General features: G+C 37.5%; 1 protein-coding gene and 1 pseudogene across 1 annotated transcript in view; both read right to left on the reverse strand.

Annotated features, from left to right (window-relative positions):
• Positions 1-16,611, reverse strand: part of LOC102853329 (UDP-glucose:glycoprotein glucosyltransferase 1-like) — a gene marked incomplete at its 3' end in the record, with an annotated part of 247,403 nt that overhangs the window by 28,362 nt on the left and 202,430 nt on the right. The window contains exons 16-17 of the mRNA XM_006903121.1: positions 15,221-15,352; positions 452-616 (exon numbers count right to left, since the gene is read on the reverse strand). Of these exons, the coding sequence (XP_006903183.1) occupies positions 452-616; positions 15,221-15,352 (297 nt within the window). The remainder of the gene's footprint in view (positions 1-451; positions 617-15,220; positions 15,353-16,611) is intronic.
• On the reverse strand, positions 6,397-6,945 carry LOC102852506 (annotated as a pseudogene).

The raw sequence follows: 16,611 nt of genomic DNA on the forward strand, positions 1-16,611 counted from the left end.
CCCCTCAAGCTTGTTTTAATTGGGGAGCTCCACCCCACACTGTACCTACTGGGTAACCAACCATTAACGCATTTGACACATCAGTGTCACAGTGTTCAGCCTCACAGCAACCACAAGTTACCGCTGTATGACAAGTGGACACACCAGGGCTATATGACCTATGAGTGTGTTTGAACAAAAACAATGAAAGACGGGCCCGAGGGCCGCGGATTAAAAGCCACCCACCTTTGGCTTGGTAGCATCACTTTCTGTCCATACAATTAGGTGTTTCAAACAAAATATACAGGAAAGTTCATAAATATTTTTAATATGGCATGGCTTCAAGAGTCTACAAAGCAATCACTAGTGGTGTATGGAAAAGAATGCTTTTTAAGGAACTGTGAGACGTACTACAGAGTCTACAGAAATCACCATATCCAGTTACTGAAACCATTTTTGAGATCTCACTCACCAAATATACTGCTCTCTGGAAGAAGGATGTGGTCTCCAAGATTTTGTGCATTGTAATAGTTTCCAACTCCTCAGGGTCAAGCTGCTCCTTCTCAAAGGGCATCCCGTTGAATAGAACAACGGGCAGAGGCCCAACACCAGTCTGTTCATAGTAAATTCTTGCTCCCTGAAAGACACAAGGATCACAACATATTTCTATCCTTCTAGAGGTAAATGAAGCATTTTTTTAATTGTCTGTTCTAATAAATAAAAAAAAAATTAGTATGACTATCAAGAAATATAGTCATAATCACAGAGGGTGGTCATTAAGGTCAATGGCCATACTACAGTCCCCACAAAAACATTCTCTAATGTCAGTGTTCTAGGTCCTGAATAGCATCTTAATGAGCTAAAGAAGTGCAACTATTAATCTTCCTTTCTAAAGCAAACAATATTATTCAAAACACTAATGGAACCCATGAGCTTCAGCTTTCACAATCATGAGAACACAACTGCCATTCTTGATCACTCTAAATGGTTCACAATCAAAGGTCCTTGACTGAGTGGGAGAAAAATACAGATTAAAACTTAAAATCATCAAAATGACCTGACAAACACTGGCAGAACCTCTGGAGACTACAGCATCACCCTTCAAGCCAGAAACTAAAATCAGTCCTCTAATCTTTCAGTGAAAGAACAAAGAGTACTACAAAGTGGTCAAGAACACTTGGAAGAAACACACTCTTATAAACAATTAAGGATCCAAGATCAAAATGGCACCATCTGATGAGGGAGAAAGGTCAAAAGCAAAAAGAGATCAGAAAGAAGGGTGAAGAGAAACAGGAAACACAGCAATGAAGTGCTATTACAGAGCAGAGGCTGGAATCAGAGGCACGAAACAATGCGTAAGAATTGTTGAATAAAAAAAAAAAAAGAACTGTTTAATCAAAAACCACCTTTTTAATCTTTAAACCTTAACTCAAATCACAATAAAAAGTTAACTGGAAAAATATACAATGTCTAAAAAATTAAGTTAATTTCTTTTGGGTAAATTTGAGATTATGAAGATTTTATTATTAACAGTAAACTTTGCAAATTGGAAAGTGTGTGACCTGGGGCAGTGCGACTATCAAAAAGATATATATATATATATATACTAAATTAAAAATTAAACGAACTCTGGAGGTATGGTGCTAGTCAACCACAGCTGTTGGAATCCACCCTGGTCTGTGGGAGAAAAAAAGATTAGTTTCTTTCTGGGAAGCTTAACACAGGGTCTCTTACAAGCTAGCATTGACCCAGTGTGGCTCCTGGCATAGTCAGTACTACAGACTGTGTGAAATGAGGCAAATATTCTAACTGCTTCTTCTGACATATTTTGGGCATGCTGCAATGAGGGAACAGAGCTTGAAAAGGGACATCATGCTTGCGAGAGACAGCGCAACAGAGGAAAACTCTGGATGAGACTGAGACAATGGGGGTAGGTGTGTCAGGGATGACAAGGTTGGCTCAGGATAGAGCAGGGTTCAGAGCTGTTGTATGTAGGGTCATTATGAGTCTCAAGTGACTCAAAGGCATATAACTATCCAGTTAACTAGTTACTGATCTCATTTGATTAGTAAGCATCTGAGAACTGTCTAGTATAACTACATCAACATTAAACAGCCATATGTGTCACAGGTTTACGATATCTGGCAACACACCTATGTTGTTTTTGGTGCTGTCACTTAGTCCTACAGGGCAGAGAGGAGCACTTCCTTCACAGGTGATGGCAGAGTGGGCTGTTAACCGAAAGATCTACCACTCCACACAGGTCTGCTCTTTACTGGAAATAGACTGCTCCCCTGGAGATACCCAGCATCAGAAAGACAGAAGGTCTCTATGAATCAAAATCAACTCCAGAAGCAGTAGGTTTAGTCGGGCAGACTGGAGGGCTAACCATTGATTAGTGGCTCCACATGTAACTCCCTGACTATACTAGGGCTCCTTACAATGGTTATACTGTTGACCAGTTGGAACCAATTTATGGTGCTTTTCAGAGACTACAAGTCACACAGGAAGAGACTACCTATCTTTCTTCCAAGGAGCTGACGGATTCAAACCACCTATTTCTGGTTTGACAGCATAATTCCTTACCAACTAGTCTACTAGTGCTCCCTAGAATGGTTAGATTGTTGTATTGTCAAGCTAGAACCAATCATAGCTGACCCTTCAGCAGGTTTTCTGAAGCTATAAATCACACAGGAAGAGCCTTTCCATATTTCTCCTACAGGACAGCTGGTGGATTCTAACTGCCTGCCCTTGTGTTGGTAGTACAACTCCACAGCTAAGAGATCACCAGAATTCCCTAGGATAGCTACTGTTATTTTTATCTGCTATCGAATTGGAACCAATTCATAGCTGCCTCTCCAGGGAGTTTTCAGAGTATAAATCACATGAGATTGGCAATCTTTCTTCCACAGAGAAGATGGTGAATTTGAACTGCATGCCTCTATGTTGGCAGCATGCTTTATCCCATCAGGGCTAACAAAATATTATTGTTCCTAAGAAGAAAGTTCAAGATTAAATTCTAGATCGTATAGCCCTGGTCTGTCCACTTGCTTCTCAGAGGTTGCAATGATGCTGAACACTTTGACACTGATGTGTAAAATGTGATAATGGTCACCCATGGTGGACAGTGTTTGGTGGAACTCCCCAATTAAAACAAGCTTTGAAGCAGGAGTGGCAGCCACTTCCAAAATAGCTTGCCTCCAGAAACCCTGTGAACCTGGAGAAAAGATGAAAGTTATACAAATGTTCAGGTCTTTTGTTCATAGGGTCACTATGAGTCGCCTACGACTCGACGGCACTTAAGAAAGTTCAAGATTAAATTTGTTGTGGTTGCTACGTGCTGTAGAGTCAACTCACAGTCACCCTATGAACAACAGATCTGAACTCTACCCTATGATGTGCCATCCTCATCATCTCTGATAACTTTTTACTCTTTTGGCAACACATGGAATATTCAGTACTCTTCTCTCAAACATCACAACAGAAAAGCATCAATTCTTCTCCTGTCATCCTTAGTCACTGTCCAATTTTCAAATGTACAGTAAGTAATCCAAAGAACCATGGCTTGGATTAGGCACACCTTATAGTATTATGTTAATGTCTTTGCTCTTCAGCATATTGGAGAGGTCCTTTTTCTCTTTAGCACGTTGCACAGTGTATTTTCCCAATGCAGTGAGTCTTTTAATTTCTTGACTAGGGGTGTCAAGTTGATTGAAGATTGTTGTACTTTGGTGTCCTCAAGTCAACTAAGACTCATACCCTATGAACAAGAGATCTGAAACTTGTACTACCCTGCGTAATCCCTACCATCTCTGATGGGCTCAAAAACCTACTATGTCAATTTATCTTGTTGACAGGGTCGTCCTCTCTTTCTCTGACTCTTCACTTCTCCAAGCATGTCTTTCCTCAAAGACCAACGTCTCCAGACAACAGGGCCAGAGTACATGAGACTAAGTATCACTACCCTTCCCTTTAAGAGCATCCTGGCTACACTCTAAGACAACATATCCAAAGTATGTGAGATGAAGTTTCTCCATCCTTCCCTTCTCTAAGGTGCATCCTGGCTACACTGACTCCAAGTCTATTCTCTTGGCAGTCTATGGGCTATTTTTATTTACTTTTTATTATTACTTTTTTTAATTCATTGTTGCACATTTTCTTTCCCCTCCCCTAACTTCTTCCAGATTTTTGTTATACACATCCATGAGATATTTAATGCTCTTCTTCAGCAATACAACTAAAAGGCATTGATTCTTCCTCTATCATCGTTATTTACTGGGCAACTCTCTGATACACAACAAGTAATTGAAAAGACCATCATCAGATGTATCTTGGATCATCAAGTAAGTGTACCTTAATCCTCAAACAAACATTGTTGCCTTTTAGCACTTTGGAGAGATCCCTGACAGCAAACTTCCAGGTGTAATATATGTCCTGGTCTCCTGACTACTTGGTGCTGATTGTGAATCCAAATACTATTAAACATATTGCCACACACTTTTATTTAAATTGACAACTGTGCTTAGAAACACAAATTGCTGTCATCTGCGGTAACGGTTAAATCACTGGCAATTTAAATCATATCTCCCCTCATTATGATGTAGTTATTAATCCAGAGGTAAGATGTTTTGTCTTCTTGATGTTGAGATATAATCCATATTAAAAGCTGTACTCTTTGATCCTCTGCAGCAAGTATTTTAAGTCCTCCTCATTTTCAGCAAGCAAGGTTGTGTTTTCTGCTTAATGGAGGCTGTTGATAAGTCTTCCCCTGATTCTGATGTCATAGTGAGTAGGCTCCTACTCAATCTCAAGTGAAGTCCATATGTATAGTCACTGTTTATGTTTTTCTAAAAAAGATATTGTTGTTAGGTTATCAAACTGAGTATGACTCATAGCAACCCTATTAACCACAGACCTAAACCCTGGCCTATTCTGTAATATCAGTATCTCTGACATATAGCGGAAGTCACTGTGTGAATTCATCTAATAGGATGCCTCTCTCTCCTTTGCCAACACTCCATCTTTCTGAGTATAATGTTCCTTTCCAAGGAACAGCCTCACCTAAATACATGTCCAAAATATGAGAGGTGAAGATTTGTCATCTCTGTCTCCAGGGAGCACCCAGGCTGCACTTTCTCCAAGAAATATGTTTGTTCTTTTGGCTGTCCATGGGATATTCAGTCCTGTTTCCAACATCACAACTCAAAGGTATTAATCCTCTTCCTGTCATCCTTATTCACTACAGCTCTTTGATGCGTAGCAGGTGACTGAGATTTCCATGGCCTGGATCAGGTTCACCTAAGTCCTTAAACAGACATTACTGCTCCTCAATACTTTAGAGAGGTCCCTGACAGCATGATCTCCTGACTTCTGGTACTAAGTGTTAATTGTTGATCCAAGCAAGATGAAATAATTGACAGTTACAATCTTTTCTCCATTTATCATGATGCTGGATGTTGGTCCTGTGGTGAAAATCTTTTTGGGTTTTTTTTGTTTTATATATATTCTTGCAAGTGTTTCATATCCTCATTTCATTTTCAGCAAAATAATTTTATTTTCTAATGCACATTACACACATATATATAATATGTCCTATTTTACATGTGTACTCACAAATGACACCCAAATTTTCCAAATTATAGCCGTTTTGATATATATAAGTATGTACCTGGTGGTCTTTACCAAGACATGAAAAATGTTTTTGTTTTTTTTTAAATTTATTTTTTATTGTATTATTTTTACGTGTACCATCAAATCAGATCTGACTGGTACAGGAGGAAATTGCCCCCTCCTTCTCCAGCAGAGCATCTGGTGGATTTGAACCGCATACCTCTGGGATTGCAGTGCAGTGTCTTGCCACTAGGCCACCAGAGCTCCCTGAAAAATGGTGGTTTTCTTTATTATTATTTTTGTGTGCGTGTACCGTCAAATCAGATCTGACTGGTACAGGAGGAGATTGTCCCTCCTTCCCCGGCAGAGCATCTGGTGGGTTCGAACCGTGCACCTCTGGGATTGTAGTTGCAGCTCCTTGCCACTAGGCCACCAGAGCTCCCCGAAAAATGGTTTTTGACAGACAAAATTCTGAATGTAAAGCATGTTTCACAGAATTCACTTTAGATATTAGTTTTATAAATGGAAAGCTTAAAAAAGCTGACACTTTTGCATCTAATTTTTCCAGATTAAAAGAATGCAGCAGTATCAGCTTGTATTCCAAAGAAACTGCATTCATTTTTCCTCTTTCTTGTATGTATCTGTTGGTATTGTAAAGGCAGATTCACACGGTGGTGGTATAGCATCAACGGTGGCTTTTGCAGAACCAAGGTCAAACATGAAGGGGCTCTCATGCAACTGATTCATTTCCCATCAGTTTTTTAGCCATCAATGCTTTCTAATGGTCCTGGGTATCTTTAGTATTAGTTACAAAATCCTTATCTTTAAATTCTGTTTTGAAAGCAGGTACCCAGGCTTCAATATCATTATAATTGGTTGTGTTACCACATTAATGGTAATGACTTACCAGTTGATTTCTTCTTCATCCATCATAGCCAGTATGCCCAGAACTTTCACACTTATTATTTACACACACCTTGCATCCAACCTCACACGTATCAATTGGATCACTATCACCACATCAGCCAATGGTCACTGTGTCCTGGGCCGTCCCAAGTCTGAGGGATGGCACCATAATTCCAGATGTATCCATTAAAAGACAATAAATTTACAACATAATGGAGTTTTCCTATTTTCACACCTTGCTTAATTGGTTTTAAAAGGGTCCCTGACAGCAATCACCATTTTTGTACTAGACCAACCTGGTACTTCAACTACCATGCAGAATGCATCTTTATTTGCATAAATTGGAATATAATGAAATGGAGATATATACTGTCCTTTTTAATTTTTGAGGAAGACTTAGTACTCAAGGGTGAAGGGCATGGTGCATTTCTCACTGCTGAAGCCATTCATGGTGCTGGGAGGTGAGCCACTGTCACTACCAGACATGTAGCTTGCATATGGTGCCTGCTGACCAGGAGCATATCCTCATTTTACATCAAGGACAATTGTGTCATTTGCATAACACAGACGGTTGATGAGTCTTCCTCCAATCCTGATGCCACATTCCCCCTCATAATGTCCAGCTTGCTTAGCAACACAGATTGAATAGGTATAAAGTAAGGATACAATCTTGATGCACACTTTTTCTGATTTTAAACCATGCAGTGTTCCCCTGCTCTTATTGGACAACAGCTTGTTGATCTAGGTATAAGTTTCTCACAAACACAATTAAGTGTTTTGGGATTCCCATTCTTCTCAATGTTAGCTATAATATATTATGATCTATACAGTCCAAAGTCTTTGCATAGTCAATAAAATAGACAAATAGACATTCTTCTTCTATCACCTGACCTCCAGTCTCAATTCTGTTAGGAAGTCTGTATTTTTCCAACTATCAGTCCTTCTATCTTCTTACTAACTTTGCATTCTATTCACCAAAAACTATCAATGAATCTTGATTTTATATTCAGTCAGTTTCACAGTGTAAAAGTTGGTAGAAGTCCTGAACTTCTTCATTGTTGGCTTTAGTGATCGGTGCATATATTTCAGTTCTTCACAGTATATGTAAGTACCGTATCCTACCACAAACAGTACTGTACTTCACAGTAGATTTTAAAATATTATTTTGACTATGAATACAAACCCATTTTCCTTCAATTTGTCAAGATCATGCTTGACTCTACGTGAACATCACCAGTCCATCTCAGTTCACTAATGCGTAACATGACAATCTTCAGGTATTCCATTTCATTTTTCTGTCTTTCTCTCCCACTCCCACAGAACAGAACTAAATGCAAGGTTTCTCAGAGGACATAAACAGATGTGTCAAGGTAAAGAAATGTGCATACTACTAGAAATGCAGGGGACCCAAACCCCATGCAATACCACAGGTCCTCATGTGACCCATCTCATGAGATGAAAAGCCCCTGAGCTTTAACCCCTCCTTCTGCTGGCCATATGACAGAACATTTGGGTCCACTCTGACACTCAGAGATGTTTCTCACATTTTTCTTTTCTCTTTAACACATTTAGATAATGTGTATCTATCTATGTTTCACCAACCATGCCTTCACAATATTACCTTAATAAACCTTATTTATGTGCTTTGCTAAATTAAAACAGAAAATCCGATTTCTATATTCCTATATTCATACTTCGCATACTCCATGTTTCAATTACTGGTGGATATTTGCATCTATTTCTTCTCATTTTTTAATCTCTTCCAATCTGAGGGAATTTACTTCAAGCACTGGATCTAACAAGGTCCTTCTGTGACTGTTATTTCAGAAATGGATGGCCAATCCTACTTCTAGTCTGGAAGTTGCACTGAAATGTGTTCACCAGAGGCGAACCTGTTGGTATTTGAAATCCTGATGGCATAGCTTCCAGTGCCACATAAGCCATCATAGTATAATCAACCAACAGGCAAGTGCTGTTCTCATAAGAGCAATCGTAAGCAGGAAATACCTGTGTGCAAAAAATGTTTGAGAAGCCATAACATACAGGCCACACATTAGCACTCCTGCCCCCACCAATTCAGCACCTCTGCACTCAAGACACCAAAAACCCAGGATAACAAGTAGAGACATTCATTCAACTTCTAGTTAAAAAGAAAAGCCAAAGTAGTATTTCAAACATTAACTAAAGGAAGAGACTAAACAGAACACTGAATGAGGAGAGTAACAGAATACAGAACAGTAAATAGTGCAGACATCTTGGAACCATCCAAGTGGTGGAGAACCAGGAAACCCGGGGTGGGGGGTGGGGGAGCAGCAGTAATATCTGTAAAAGCTAAAAAACTGGCAAAGATAAGCCAAAACATCGGTTAGGAGAGTAAAAAACAGAACTGTGAACACAGTTCCTTCAAAATCATGCCAACAGTGCCTGCAGTCAGCAGTGGGATAAGTAGAGCACCTCCTCTAAAAAAAGAGGGATTCCTATCCTGGCTGGCAAAACACCACCTCTCGTTGGGCAGATTAGCCTAGCTAGGCTCCTGAGGCCAACAGAAACTCTGCACTGAGTGCCCCACTCAGTGGCACATCTTCAATCAGGAGAGAATTAGAATTTACTGCACACTCCAAATCCAGTCCTCTGTTGGACTGGCAGACACACTGTCCAAGGCCAGATCATTTGTCCTCAACTAGTCCACAGTACACTATAAAAACGCAGGTTTTTTGTTTTGTTTTGTTTTTGTTAAATTTTATTATATTTTGTGTGTGTACCGTCAAATCAGAACTGACTGGTACAGGAGGAGATTGTCCCTCCTTCTCCAGCAGAGCATCTGGTGGATTCGAAATGTGCATCTCTGGGATTGCAGTGCAGCTTCTTGCCACTAGGCCACCAGAGCTCCCTAAAAACGCAGTTTTAATAGAATGTGATCTTTGAAAAATATCCCCTACTCACCAAGTTAACATAAACACCCTTTTAATTGTTGTTGTTATGTGCCGTCAAGTCATTTGTGGCTCATAGCGACACTATGTACAACAGTCCTAAACCATGCTCTATGCTGTGCCAATTGTACTGCCTCTGACACACCATTCCCGATAACCCCAGTCACTGAATCAATGCACCTCATAGAGGGTCTTTCCCTCTTGCATCGTCCCTCCACCCTCACAAGCATGACATCCCTCTCCAAGGACTTGTCCCTCCTTACAACATGTCCAAAGTATGTCAGATGAAGCCCCAGAATCCTTGCCTCCAAGGAGCAGCCTGGTTTAACCCTTTCTAGGATGAATCTGTTTGTTTTCTTGGCAGTCCATGGTACATTGAATACTCTTCTCCAGCACCACAGCTCAAAGGCATCAATTCTACTATCCTCCCTAGTCATTGTCCAACTCTCTGATGCATAACAAGTGATGGCAAAGACCATAGCCTGTATCAGAGGCACCTTAGTCTCCAGAGTGACACCAGTGCTCTTCAGTACCCTGGAGAGGTCCCTAATAGCAGCCTTTCCCATGGCAATACGTTTTTTATTTCCTGGCTACTAATGCCAAAAGTGCTGACCGTGGAACCAAGCAGGCTAAAGTTGTTAACAATCTCAATCTCTTCACCATCCATCCTGATGCTGCCACTTTTAATTACAAATGATAAAAAAATCCCCAAAGAAGAAACTGGGAAACCGAGTGCAAGTTAAGAGCAGCGAAATATAATGCTCTATCCAACTTTTAACTTGCATTTTAATAGCTTGAAAAGCTCAAACATTTGAAAATAGGAAACAAAAAACAATCATGAGACATCATCTTACCCCAGTAAGAATAGCAAAATTTAACAGAACAGCAAACAACCAATGCTGGTGAGGTTGTGGAGAAACTGGAACCCTTATTCACTGGCGGTGAGAGTTTAAATGGATGGCAGTATAGAGCTTTCGCAAAAAGTTGCAAATAGAAATACCCTGTGACACAGCAATTCCACTACTGGAAAATATCCCAAAGAAACCATAACCGCCACTCAAGCAGATATATGCACATCCATGTCTATTACAGCTTTGTTCACAATAGCAAAGAGTTGGAAACAACCCAAATGCCCATCAACAAATGAATGGATAGAGAAGCTGTGGTATATTCACACAATGCAGTATTACCCTGCATTGAAAAACAAGGAACTCATGAAATATTATACAAAATGGGTGACCATAGAGGACATTATGTTGAGTGAAATATCTCAGTCACAAAAGGACAAATACTGCATAGTGCCACTGTTGTAAAACAGGACTGACATAATGGTTAGGGGGAGACTGAGAAAGATGGGAAAAATTATGTATACTGCATTGAAACAGAGAGGGAGAGAACTGTTTTAAAGAGATAAATATTAGGTATTGTCATGACAGGAGTCCAGAACGAAGGCAGCATAGTGGAGTGGACATGGGAGGAGCAACTGTATAACAACGAAAGAATTTTTCTTTTACTTTTCAAAGGGAAGAGCAAACTGGAAGGGAGGCTGGGCAGGAAGAAAAGTTCAATAATAAATGAATGGAAATCCAAAGTCTCTGTAAACTTTCATTAAAATTAATAATAATAAAAAAAAATTTCAAAATTATTTGAGAATTTTCTATCAACTTATAACTAAAAAATGTTAAATTATTAATTAAATAACAAATGTTATATGTAAAATCCTATATGAATGAACCATTCAATAACAACAGGATAAATAATTCGTAATTATTGAGATTATTAAGGACAAAGCAGACCTTGTCCTATGTAGCATTAGATTTTAAGTAAACAACTATCAGAATTCTTTTTTCTTTAGTTTAAACTTTAATGGGATTGCCTAGTTTTATAAGTAATTATTTCAAATATTATGCTTAAGAGTTAATGTAACTGCAGCTTTATAACAGAAAGTACAGACATTCACAAGTTCAACGCCCTCTGTAAAAAAATACTCACTTTGCTAAGAAACCATTTAAATAATTCGTTCTTCTGAACTTCTTTTTGTTGGAGGAAAGCTTCTGGAATCTTAAATATCTATTAATCCACAGTTTTTAGGACATTTGGCAATCCTGTCAACATCTTTTATGTTAGAAAACCTCTGTTCAAGCGGCAAAAAAAATGTGACCTAAATTATATAACCGATACAACCTGTTTATGCAGGGAAGATCCGTTAACCAGCATAGGTAAGGAAAATGTCAGCCAGGAAAATCACTAAGGACCTAGGTTTATTACACTTCAATTCTTTTACAAAGATCTTAACATATAAAGGTATCTTTTCCCAACTTGTTCTGTTTAGATGATGTTTTTAAAGCAAATACATGATTCACCCAACCTCCACAAATAGAAAGCCCTAACTGAACTTTTTCCTTTAATAAACTAGAATAAGAATTTTCTATACATGGAATATGAGAAAATTCCATCTCAAATTACCGATAATGCCAAAGTAGCTCTCTGTTGCAGTTTTAATTATTTTTTCTGTTCAAAAATTAAGAAAAGCAATGGACACCCACACCAAAAGTATTTTATTTTCAAAAACGTAACAAGTGACTGAAAAGAAAATGTCAATAATGGAATCACTCTTACATTGAACTGAGATATTTTAACAGCTTCAACTCCAGAAATCTTACTACATATGCACAACGAATTTAGCACAGAAGTTCAGAATCCAACACAAAAAAGGGGTAGAAGGCAGGAAGATATCATCTTCTCATAATAAGTAGCTCTTGGTATGAACTTACTTTATCAGAAATACTGATATATAGACAGTATATACTTCACTTTGCACTAACGCATATGCTTGTTGTTTTTGTTATGTGCTGTCCAGTCGCCTGTGACTCACAGACCCTATGTACAAGAGTCCTAAACTCTACCCTATCTTGTGATAATCTCACCATCTCTGACACACCTGCCTCCGTTATTACCCCAGTCACTGAATTACTCCATCTCATCGAGGGTCTTCTTCTCCTGTACTGTCCCTCCACCCTCCCAAGCATGACGTCCCTCTCCAAGGACTGGTCCCTCCTTGCAACATACCCAAAGTATGTCAGATGAAGAATCAGAATCCTTGGCTCCAAGGAGCAGCCCAGCTTCACCCTCTCGGGGAAAAACCTGTTCGTTTTCCTAGCAGTACATGGTATATTCATTACTCTTCTCCAACAACACAGCTCAAAGCCATCAATTCGCCTTCTATCATCCCTAGTCATTGTCTCGCTCTCTGATGCATAGCAAGTGATTCCAAAGACCATGTCATGTATCAGGAGCACCTTAGTCTCCAGCCTGACACAGTTGCACTTCACTTTATAGAGAGGTATCTCACTGCAGACTTTCCCATCGCAATACATTTTACAAGAAACATATACACTAAGTCATACAACAAACATTAATGTTTATATGTTTAGAATTTCACATCTGTCTCCTCTGTAACTTTAATTTTATGGGTAGACAGGTGTCACTATCCTCAGAAAATCTTTAAAAAATTATTTGTGCCCAAACTAGCAGATGTGTCTCACTCCTCTGTTCCTACCAGTAGGAGGTGCAAACAACTCAACCTCATGATAAAAACCTTACTGCCCTCAAGCATGGGAGTAAAGGAATAGGTACAGTGCAATGGAGACTTGAGGAGACAGAGATACAAAAGTAACAGATCAACAGTAATTCATTATAAAAAACACACCACACAAGAAATTATTGTACCAAACAAAATGTGAATGAAACAATTCAAAACAATAATTGTCTAAAAATGAACAACAGTATGAATGAATGAATGAATAAATAAATAATAAAATTAAAGAACGGGGGTTTGGGGTAGGGAGAATATGTGCAACAATGAATTAAAAAAGAACACCTCAACCCTTATTGCCCTCACTTGTCTGTCCCTTCGGCATGGATTCCTCAACGGTAGTCACCATATCTTCCATCATGTTAATTTTTCTAATGGTCAAGTTTGCCACATAGAAGCTACCATGTATTATTAAACGTGTTTACAATAAAAAGGTTTATGTAGTTTATATAATATGTCAGATAATATTTACTCCAAAGGATTTCAGAAATTTTAGTTATTTCAAAACCTAGATGAATTTAGAGTAGTACCTGTCTTTACTAGTCTCCACTTAACCAACTATCTAGAGTGCTACTCCTTAGTATTACAACACATACTGTGTTCACAACAGGTGCTACATGTTTAGCAAAAAGGTTTTGTCTGTTTCCAAAGCAACTGTTTTGGTAAGTAAAGTTAAATAATTTGACATCATGTAAAATAGCAAAATAAATTCAAAAAGTTACACTTCCTAATAAAGTTAAATGATTTGAAAAACAAGATGAAATGCTCTAAACAATTTTTATTGAAGTAGATGTGAGTAAAACTTGGAAAAATTATAAAAATCAAGACAGTCTAAATTTAAGTGTAATTATAAAAATTTTTACTTACAAATTTTAAGTAGGATTTATGAAGAAACTATGAAGAATTATTTTAAGTATGACTTATGAAGAAGCTAGACATCACATCCACAAAGGCTCTAAAGTCCTTTACTAAAATAAAAAATTTAAAAAATGACAAACACATTCTTAGATGTTTTAGATTAAAAATTAAAAAGTTGTTTCCCTTTTTTACCATAAACTTCAAAAAAAACTATTAAACCATTGTGCTTGTCTGCAATTAATAAAGTCCTTTTACTATTACTATAGTTAATGTTTTACAAAATATATTATTATCTTTAAATAAGAAATTCCAAGATATTTCTCTAGCAGTATATATACCCTGCTATTTTGTTTATTACATCCATTAATATATTTCTATGCTTACCAAGGGGAAAAAGAGATTTTGGGTTGAAGGTAATGGGAAAGATCTATTCTGAAAAACAATGTATTCAAACACTGTAAATAAATCAGAATAAAATTTAAAAAATATTTTAAAAAATGCAATACAAAAAACAGTAGGGGAGGAAAAAAAGGATTGAGCAAACTGAGAGACACTAAACAACGCATCATATATTTGCTCTATATTTTAAAAGATTTTATCTCTAAAAGTACATTATGTTGTAAAAAAGACTTGTCCTTCAATTTAAGAGTGAATATACCACCTAAAAATCAATTTTAGTTTAACAAAACTAAAATGTTGTTGTTGTTAAGTGCTGTCGAGTCGCAGGTGACTCATAGCGACCCTATGAAGCAGAGTCCTCGACACTTGGGTGCCTTTCATCCTCTCTCCAGGTTCACAGGGTTTCTGGAGGCAAGCTATTATGAAAATGGATGCCATTCCTCCTTCCAAGCTTGTTTTAATCTGGGAGCTCCACCCCACTCTCTGTCTGCATTGAGTAACCAACCATTAATGCATTTGACACATCAGTGTCACAGTGTTTAGCCTCACAGCAACCACAAGTGACCGCTGGTATGGCAACTTGTACACCAGGGCTATAGGACCTAGAGGAATGTCTGAACAAAAACAATGAAAGAAAGGCCCGAGGGCTGTGGATTAAAAGTCACCCACCTTTGGCTTGGTAGCATCGCTTTCTGTCCACTGGGTCAACTAAAATACAAAGCTATTATTTTCAAACATTGACGAGTAAGTTGGTTTATCCAAGCTCTTAAAATACTTTAACTATCACCACACCAACAACTTAAAGAATGGGGGATAAGGGTGCAACAATGAATGAATGGAATTCCAAAATCTCTGTAGATGTTCATTGAAATGAAAAAGAAACAAACTAAATTAAAAAAAGAAAAAGAATGAGAGATGGAGAAAAAGCAAAGGACAGTTTTACCTTTCGATTCTGATCATAAGCCGAATCCATTCCCAATATACTATTCACTTCTACATAGGGATATTTCTTCTCCAGGACACTGACCACATGCTCAACTTTAACCTTTTCTCCAGTCTTCACCTTATTATATATCTGAAAAATAAAATTCAGCTAAAGAATTGCAGTCGTCCCCCCCCCCAGTAATTCAGTCTTCCTCTAAAAAAGTGTGTCAAAGTATATGACTCTCATCCACAAGGTATATATGAATAACATTTAAAATGGAGGCCTTATTCTATTCTATTTATTAAAGTCTTTTAGTGTACTGTACCAGCGCTATATTGGAGTTTTTTTTTTAAATAAAATTCACATTTTTTTTATTCTTTCAAATTGTTTGCTATATATAAAAGAAGCTCACTGCAAAATGCTTCCAAGAAAAAAAGGAAATAAAAGAAATTCAGAGCTTCCTAGAAATGTACAGCTTTTACATTTTAAAGAAGATTCTGAAATATACATACACACATGCTGGCTCTATCTGCTCTCCCCTCTTTCTCATTTCCAACCATGGTAAGAGTTCATATTTCTACAGAATTTCCAAAACTAAAAACAATTTTAAAACTGACTTCTGACTCTGTAGCAAATTCAGGGCTTGTACATTTCAGATTCATTTAGTTTTAACCCACAAGTAAAATAATGCATATTTAAGGAAAATATTATACAGGATTTTTCACACAGAAGTATATAAGAGTTTTTAAATCTACTGCCATTTATTTTTGCATAAAAACATATAAATATGTCACCAGTTGTTTTTTTTTTAACTTAAAAACATAAATAAAATTAGGTATTATTGTCATGACAGGAGTCCAGAACAAGAGCAGCATAGTGGAGTGGACTTGAGGGGAGGAATTGTATAACAAGGAAAGAATTTTTCTTTTGCTTTTCAAAGAGAAGAGCGAACTGGGTGGGAGAGTTTGGGCAGGGAGAAAAGTGTAACAATGAATGGATGGAAATCCAAAGTCTCTGTAAACTTTTATTAAAATTAATTTAAAAATAACAAACAAATAAGAGACACTATATGAAACTACCCTTTGCAGACTTCTTTTATATTTTAGGGGGTTTGTACTAAATTTCAGTAGGCATGGTTTGTTGTTTTGGTTTAGGTTTAATTTTTTGCTTAGAATTGGGTTTCTGGCAAAGAAAGGCCCCTGCATTAAAAATAGTCCATTTTTAAAAAAAATTTAGTTTTAAAAACAAATTTAGTATTTTTTTATTATAAAATAATTCTGAGTATAGAGGAAAATAGTTATTTTCCTTAAAAGGTCAAGCAGGACAAGTTAATAATTTCCTATTTTCATATATCTCCTTGAGATTACTTCTCACACTAGAAAAATAAAAATTTCTTAAAATAACTCAAT

The sequence above is a fragment of the Elephantulus edwardii genome, unplaced genomic scaffold (genome assembly GCF_000299155.1).
Source record: "Elephantulus edwardii isolate Elephantulus edwardi_28Jun2011 unplaced genomic scaffold, EleEdw1.0 scaffold00512, whole genome shotgun sequence".
Lineage (NCBI taxonomy): Eukaryota > Metazoa > Chordata > Mammalia > Macroscelidea > Macroscelididae > Elephantulus > Elephantulus edwardii.